This window comes from Lactuca serriola, chromosome 2 (assembly GCF_051521515.1).
Source record: "Lactuca serriola cultivar US96UC23 chromosome 2, Lser_US96UC23_V15, whole genome shotgun sequence".
NCBI lineage: Eukaryota > Viridiplantae > Streptophyta > Magnoliopsida > Asterales > Asteraceae > Lactuca > Lactuca serriola.
The window spans coordinates 78401780-78410647 of record NC_136409.1 but is presented as its reverse complement, the minus strand read 5'-3'; the positions used below and the strand labels follow the sequence as shown (position 1 = coordinate 78410647).

General features: G+C 30.8%; 1 protein-coding gene across 1 annotated transcript; it reads left to right on the top strand.

The window, feature by feature from the left end:
- Nucleotides 1–2181: 2181 nt before the first annotated feature.
- LOC145086437 (transferases/nucleotidyltransferase) lies at nt 2182–7630 on the top strand. Its single transcript, XM_079024196.1, has 13 exons — nt 2182–2356; nt 2445–2540; nt 4459–4536; nt 4619–4699; nt 4813–5032; nt 5520–5578; nt 5751–5800; nt 6278–6365; nt 6441–6701; nt 6785–6877; nt 6950–7054; nt 7113–7229; nt 7361–7630. The coding sequence occupies exons 1-13, from the start codon at nt 2291–2293 to the stop codon at nt 7424–7426; spliced, it is 1380 nt and encodes a 459-aa protein (XP_078880322.1). The 5' UTR covers nt 2182–2290; the 3' UTR covers nt 7427–7630.
- Nucleotides 7631–8868: the final 1238 nt, after the last annotated feature.

The following is an 8868-nucleotide window of genomic DNA, read 5'->3' as shown; positions in this document are numbered from 1 at the left end:
CATTGCTAATATAACGAAATGTAGTTTCGATTTTCTAATACTTGTTTTGGTTTTCTATAATTTAAGATATAAATTAATAGATTTATAACTTTATAATAATTTGCTTTTAGATATTTTGTCCATACAAATGTCGCCGTGACATCGAAATTCTTATTTGGCACATTATGTCGAACATGTTTGCCGACACTTATTCTGGAGATGTTGGTGTGTACCTAAGATTGAGTTAGGAAATCACGAAAACCGATAACAAATGATGATAAAGTCATATTAAATAATAATGAGATTGATTTTGGTAGTAAATTTAAGTCATCATAATATTATTTGTAGTATTTGTTAGAAGTTTTATATATTAACTATTTTTTAATTTCGTATAGAGATTGAAAGGATGATATAGATACAAGATGGTAAATAGAATGGAAAAAAGCTCGGAAGTTTAATTTTTTCTTTTTATTAGATTGTTTATTTTGGTGTAATGGTATTTTGGTTATTTAATATATAGCTAATTTGGTACAATGGTATTTTGGAATTTTACATTGATGTTTTGGTTTGTAAATTTTTTACAATGGTATTTTAGAATTTTACAATGGCAATTTGTAATTTTATATTGGTATTTTCGTTATTTAGTACATTGCTATTTTGTTGTGATGCTAGTTTTCTAATAAAAAAAACTATAAAAACGAGAAACTAAAACTAAAACTGAAAATAGGGAAATCTTCGGAAAAGTCCTAATATTTCAACATAATTTACGAAAAAATCCCAAACTAAAATTTGTTTATGAAAAAGTCCAAATTACCGGTAAAAACGACGATTTGACCATTTCTTACCCGGTTTCATTACTTACCCGGTTCCATTAAAGTCATATGATTTTACCATAATTTATGAATAAGTACCAAACTAAAATTAAGTGATGATTTAACAATTTTCTCCCTTTACATATTACCAGTGTCATTACCGACATGGACGCATAGTCATTAAATGATTTGAAAATATGGATATGTTAGGTTATAATGTTATGTTTACCATAAAAAATGATATCATGATCTACTGTATGTTTTTTGAAATATAAAATGCATCCAACGAAAACTGCAATTATTACATAAACTTGCAACAAATTCGTCATTTTTAAGTTTATAAGAAATTTCAAATTGTCTATCTAATCTTTTGTAACCCGGTATATCTATCTCATCAGCTCATTTCCCGTCATTTTTCCTGAAATCACATATTTTACCGGTTTCATTGCTGGCCTGGATACATAATCATAAGTGAGCCGATGAGATGTATATCAAATTTTACGGTAAATGTAGTATTATATTATCTTATCAGCTAATTTAGTGACTAGACGTCCAGATCAACAATGAACCCGATAAAATATATGTTAAATGGAGAAAATGGCTAAATCATTACTTAATTTTATTTTGGGACTTATTCGTAAATTAGGGTAAAATAATGAGACTTTAATGAAACCGGGTAAGTAATCAAACCGGTAAATCAGGAAAAATTGGTTAACTCGTCATAATTTTACCGCTAATTGTGACTTTTTCATAATAAATTTTAGTTTGAGATTTTTTTTGTAAATTAAAGTAAAATATTATGACTTTTTTGGAGATTTTCCGTAAAAAATATTATAGAATATGTGCACAGAAGCAAAAACTAAAATTGAAAAAATAAGACAAGTTCATGGCCAAACTGAAATACAGTTAAAGATTAAATTGAAATACTAAGTTACCCACCAACCATTAAATTGAAATACCAAACCAATGATATTTCATTATGACCTTTAACTTTCTTTTATTTATCTTTTTATCCATGTTAAATAATGATAAATGGATTAAAATATTAATAAAAAAAATTAAATATAACATATGTCATCATTTGATATGGATAGAATAATAGTAAAAGAAAATTATAAAAAAATATTTAATTTCTCATTGATTATTGAAAAAAAAAACACATACCGACAAATACCAACTCCGAATATCCAGCTAATGGGCTGGAAAAACTATTGAATGAGGTTGAAAAGCCATGTAATGAGATAAGTCCGAGTCTCGAACCAGCCCGGAACCCATATATTCATCGGTCCGATTTCGGTCCAAAGTTTTGTGCTATTTTTTTCGGTTCGGGTCGGATCCGCCTACATCAACTTGACCCTAATTATAATTAGTGATTCGCACCGGTTGCAATCAAAAGCATCCGCCTTTCTTTTTTCCGTGACGCGACGTCTCCTTTGTTCACAAAGTGCAAACCCCCTCGTAACCCCCTAATTCTCTATTCCTCAAACCAGCTTGCAGATATGGATTTTCAAGTGGTAGTATTGGCGGGAGGCACTTCGAAGAAGCTTGCCCCTCTTGTTTCCAAGGTTTCTATAACCTCCTGGTGTGTATATGATTCATATATTTGTGTATATGATTGTATCGACTCACTTTCTTGTTTCTGAAAACCTGTAGGACGTTCCCAAATCGCTACTCCCAGTGGCGAATCGCCCAGTGTTATCCTACGTTTTGGAGCTATTGGAGCAGAGTAATCTCAAAGATCTTATCGTTGTAAGATCCTTTTCTGTTTTCAATATGTTCTATAATTCGTTTATTCCTGCAATATAGCGTCTAATTTTGGTAATTGGGGTTTATCTTTAAGTTTTTGCTTCTTTTCCGGTTTAATTATCATCCTATCAGTTACTGAAAAGGCTCGTACGATGTGAATTTGATACAAAACCTAGTATTTTCTATAGCCTTATTATAAAAGGAGGAGGCTGTGTTGCTATTTAATGTCGATCACATAGTTTCCTTGAACTCTCAATTATGAATAGTGGTCTATCTCCACAAACAAAGTAATTTCTTAAACATTGACAGGTTATAACCCATGGAACCACAGTGAGAACATGATCTAATCTTTGCCCTTTTCTTAGAGATCAGAAAGAAACAAAGTTATGGATAAGAATTCAATTTATAAAGCCTGTTATTGACCTTTCACTCTGTACAATGCACATGTCTTGATATTGACTCCATCAATTTACAACTGCAAGATTGTGTTTCGACTCTTTTTTCCAATCTTAACAAGCTTCTATACTTCATTTTTGCATTAGACTGTAGTTATCATGTGTAGCATCATACCATAGACTGAAGTTATCTTCATCCATCACTTGAGTTGGCACGTAGTCACATTTTTATCCTTTAGGTAGACACACTCTCACTCAAGTTAATAGTTTAATGAATGTAGCATTTCTAGCTTCCTAAGTTTTAGGTTTATGTGAAATATATTTTACTTTGTATCTGTTGGACTTATCAACCAATGAAATATCCATCATTTATTGTTGTTTTTTAAGTTGAACTGCAAACCCTACTTCAAGTTGATAACCAAATGTGTGTAAATGTCTACAATTTGATGTCCTTCATCTCCTTCACTGAAGGAGATTTAAGTCAACCTTAGATACAACCCTACTCAAGATACACATTAAGGATTTCACTCTACCATTATGTGAGAAGCTTTAGGATGGCAATTTCTTTTACCCATAAGACACACTTCTAGTTGATGACACATGAAGGATTTAAGTAGTTTTAAACAAATGTCAAAGCCATAGCAAATATATGAAGTCATTTCTTAACACAATTCTTTTTGGGAAAACAATCATTGTAGTTAACTTGTATAACAATCAGTGTTTAGTTTGAGAAAAATTATCGTACATGCTTAATTTGTGTCCAAATTGCTTCGGCTGCTTTTGAACTCTTTTGATGTAAAGCTTCTTTCCTTTTCTTTATAATGAGGTTTTGACCTTTTCCTTTTGTAAAGTAGGTTAGCCATATGAAAAATTTAGTGTTAAAATACCATGGCCCCACCTTCTAAGTGATAATGTCAAAAATGCAGAAGAGAAAAATGGGAGGCTAGTAAATAGAAATCCCATTATTCTAAGGAGAAAACATGTTAACTCATATTAAAATTATTCATCATTTTGATGTTTTCCACCACAAACAATGGAATCATAAGCCTTGAGACAAACATGAAAGAGGGTTTAACTGTTGTACTACTTCTCAATAGGAATTTATTATTTAATTCTACTTATCTTATAAGGTAATTAAATGAACATAATTGTTTCTATCAAATAGGAATAATCCTAGAAATCAGGGATCTAGGGAACCTTATCTTGAATCGTTTTACCCTAACATTTTAAACTACATAAAATCACATAACGTTTGTTGTCATAAATCTATTGCAACATTATAATATTAATATTATCGCACAATATTTGTTACAAAAAAGTAAGAAGGAATTGATCCTTTAATAATATTTATCAACTTGTTTTGAAACCAGTGTTTCTATTTAATACTATAGGCTATAGTGCTTATTTAACCAGTGTCTAAGTCTAGTTACTTATTGTATATGAAGACATGCGTTTTATTAAAAAAAAAAAATTGATTAAAAAGTAAAGACGATTTTAGAGTTTATACATGAAGTTTTTTGGCATAGGTTGTGGAAGGGGAAGATACAGATGGCCTTGTTGAAAATTGGATATCAGAGGCTTATGTTGATCGATTACATGTTCAGGTATTTTTAGTAATTACTTTTTTTTTTCTTTAAATAATTTGAGATTTATATCATGGTAGCAAGCTAAGATATATTTTTTTAGGTTGCTTCTGTCCCAGAGGAAGTTGGTACAGCTGGCGCTCTCCGGGCCATTGCTCATCATTTGACTGCATCTGACATCCTGGTTTGACTTCTCACTCATATCAATATGTATTTTTTGTTGATGCTGATGTGGACAATGTTGGAAGATACACATTTTTTTGAAGAATTGAAACTTAAGTAACTAATTATCTTCAGGTTGTGAGTGGTGATCTTGTTTGTGACATATCACCAGGGGCAGTAGCAGCGGCTCATAGGCGGCATGATGCTGTAGTGACTGCAATGTTATGCTCTTTACCTGTCAGTGGGACCCAGGAATCAGGCTCTTCAGCTGGAAAAGATAAAACAAAGAAACCAGGACGCATTAATATTGTGGGCCTTGACCTCACAGAACAATTTCTTTTACATATAGCAGCTGGTTAGAACTTTGATTTTTATACTTTTTTTTTTTTTTTTTTTTTTTTATCATATTAAGTACTTTTGTATATTAGTTATTAGAGTAAATTACACGAATGGTCCCTATGGTTTGGAGTAATTTGCGCGTTTGGTCCATAACTTATTTTTTTAACTCGGAAGGTCCCTACTGTTTGTTTTTGTTGCACGCTAGGTCCCTGTATTACCTAAAAAGACTATTTTGCCCTTGGTTTTTTTAAATTATTTAAATAAACACACCCCTAACCCCACCCCCACCTCACTGATCTTACCTAAAAAGACTATTTTAAGTTGTTTAAATAAGGGCATAATAGTCCTTTTAGGTTAATACAGGGACTAAGCGCGTAACAAAAACAAACAGTTGGGATCTTTTGAGTTAAAAAATAAGTTAGGAACCAAACGTGCAAATTACCCCAAACTATAGGGGCCATTCGTGTAATTAACTCTAGTTATTACCACATTATGTTTTGTAGGTATGGATGTTGAAAAAGATATTAGGGTTCAAAAGAGCATCCTTCGTGCTGTAGGCAAGGTAAATCACTAAATGTTTTTTTTTTTTCGTCTCATTCATAAAGGTAGGAGGACAACGGCTTTCTTTCAATCTCCTGTTTGTGAAAAAGACGTGAATGCCCTTGTCATGGAAAGTATCCCACTTTGATCCATGTTTCTCATTTCAATTTTTTTTTCCCTTTGAACACATGTAGATGGAAATTCGTGCTGATTTAATGGATGCTCATTTATATGCATTCAAAAGGTTTGATTTCTACATTTTCTTGAATCATCGGTTATTTTCACTTAATACAACCTTATTTATTATTTGACTAAATTACACGAATGGTCCCTATGGTTTGGGGTAATTTGCGCGTTTGATGCCTAACTTTTTTTTAAGTCAGAAGGTCCCTACTGTTTGTTTTTATTACGCATTTGGTCTACTGTTTGTTTTTGTTACGTGCTTGGTCTCTGTTTTACCTAAAAAGCCTATTATTTAAATAGGGAAAAATGGTGGGGTGGGTAAGGTAAGGTGAGGGGGTGTGTTTATTTAAATAAATTAAAAAATTAATGGCAAAATAGTCTTTTTAGGTAAGGCACGGACCAAACGTGTAACAAAAACAAACAGTAGGGACCTTCCGAGTTAAAAAAATAAGTTAGGGACCAAACACACAAATTACCCTAAACCATAGGGACCATTCATGTAATTTACTCAAAATCCATATTCTTTGGTTTTTGATAGATCTGTTCTTCAAGATGTCCTTAACAAAAAACAAACATTCAGAAGCTTGAAGCAGGATGTGTTACCTTATCTTGTCAAAAGTCAACTGGTTGGTTTCTTAAGCCTACACATTTTTCTCACTTCTTTTTAGCATAATATTTACTTTTTTTTTTTGGTGTTTTAGAGGTCTGAAATATTATTAAACGGAGCACAAGCTGAAGAAAATGGAAACGAAAAGGATGCTTTTAGTAACAATAAAGTAATGCTGTCTCAGCTTCTTGCTAATGCATCTACACCAAGCTTTCATGAACTATACGCATTGGGCCCCAATGGATTTGCTCCAACTGAAAGAAAAACTCATAAATGCTGTGTTTATATTGCCAACAAGACCTCATATTGTGCACGTTTAAATTCCATTCAAGCATTCAGTGACATTAACAGAGATGTGAGTTTTTCTACACTCAACCTTTCTTTCATATCACCACTGTTTAAATTACTTTTTTTTTTATTAAGTCTTAAGCATGCCAGGTCATAGGAGATGCAAGTCATCTATCCAGATGTTCATTCTCTGTTCACAACAATGTCATTCATCCATCTGCTGTTCTTGGCTCAAAAACCACAGTAAGTTCATGCTCTTTTTATTTATTTATTTATTTATTTTTTTTTTAACATTGGTTTAAATAAATATATAAGGTTGGACCACAATGTATGCTGGGAGAAGGTTCACAAATGGGGGACAAATGCAGTGTAAAACGTTCTGTTATTGGACGTCATTGTCGGATAGGATCAAATGTGAAGGTACAATTAAATAAAAATAATTTTAATGAAATGTTATATTAATATTAAATATTTGTAGGTTGTAAATTCGGTGATTATGAATCATGTTACTATTGGAGACGGTTGTTCTATCAATGGATCGGTTGTTTCCAGTAACGTACAGCTCCAAGAGCGTGCTGTACTCAAGGACTGTCAAGTAGTCTCTTTTTCTTGGGATTTTTTTAGTTTTTAGTTTTTTATTATATTATTAATAACAAACAGGGTTTCTTTAGTGTACACGTCTCTTAACTATTTGATCTGTGTTGTGTTGTGTTGAATTGAATTCAGATAGGTGCTGGTTTTGTGGTTACGGCTGGAAGTGAGCACAAGGGAGAATCTTTGGCACGGAAATAGAAGTAGAATATGGGGATGAAAAATATGAATGATGATTTTATTTTTGTAAAACGTGACGTAGGTTTATATTATATTTTCATTATCGGCTTTTCGATTAAACTCGGTTTGGTTGTAGTCTAAGTTGTAAACAGAAAGAATGAAGACAGTAAGAGCGTGTTTGATGGATTTTACTATTCTTTCCGTGAAAGGAATTCTCTTCTGTTATGTTTTCGTCTTTTGATTATGTTCATTTTTGAGTTATATAGATTTCGATTAGCTCCTATGTATAACATGATATTTGTTACGGATTTTAATTATTCTATATATATTACTTGTTCTATTTTAATCCTATTTACGTTTAATAAATTTGGTATATTTAAAAAAAAATGCTTATAAAAGGATTGATAAAAATAATGATTATTAAACGATGTTATATATTTAAATATTTGAATTAAAGAATAATAATTATATAACCTTATATGTATTAAAAGAACAAAAAGAAAATGAAAACATGATTGTAAATAATGAATTGTGAATTATGATACAAATTATGATTATATTGGCCAAACAAAACGTTTGACAACAATTTAAAAATGTATATGAAAAAAATGTCGAATAAACTAGAAAATTTTATTCGAACAAAAGTAAGAAAAGAATTTGAAAAAAATATTAAACAATATATTCAAACAAAATACCATAAAAAATTAAACAAAATATTTGAACAAAACATCATAAAAAAACTAAACAATATATTTGAACAAAACATCATAAAAAAATATAAATCATAAAAAATATAAATAAAAACAATAATAAATAATAGACAAAATTGTTGGATTTATATGCTCAAAAATAATTATTGAATGATATTGCTAATAACATATGATTCTATAGGGTCACACATTTATTAAGTTGACACATTTTTATATATTTATTATTAATGTGATTATTAATAAATACTATTAATTCTTGTATTAACTTCAGGAATAATTATTGTTTTTGTGAAAATAATCATTAAAGATAGTATAACTATTTATTATATTATATGGTATGATTTAATAAATCTTACAAAGTTTTGGACACTTTGGCTAACCATGATTAAGTTAGTTATTCGGTCTTTGAGTTAAAGAAGCTAGCTAGTCAATTTTATCTCTTTCAACCATGCAATGGCCGAAACTTTTGTGAAGGCATGGAGGTTGCTTGATACCTTGTCCCCCATGTTTCTAAAATGCTTGAATTACTTTATGTTATTATAATATAAAGACATGTTTTGCATGAGAGTATAAAATAAAGGCTTTTGCATGAGTTTGTGGCTAGTTGTTTTAATGCTTCTTCCTCTCTTCTTCTCCATAAAACCATAGGTTGTTCTTCCCCTCACCTCTCACCATTTGAAGCTAGTTTTTGGTGATTAGAAGCTCCCTTGAGTTATCTCATTTAGTGCTTATTTGAGTTAAGTACTTAAAGAC

Bases quoted from the DNA above. Each gene is read 5' to 3' on its own strand.
- LOC145086437 (XM_079024196.1), top strand. From the start codon at position 2,291: ATGGATTTTCAAGTGGTAGTATTGGCGGGAGGCACTTCGAAGAAGCTT. The intron at 5,579-5,750 runs GTAAATCACTAA...GAACACATGTAG, and splicing joins TCCTTCGTGCTGTAGGCAAG to ATGGAAATTCGTGCTGATTT. The intron at 6,702-6,784 runs GTGAGTTTTTCT...TAAGCATGCCAG, and splicing joins TCAGTGACATTAACAGAGAT to GTCATAGGAGATGCAAGTCA.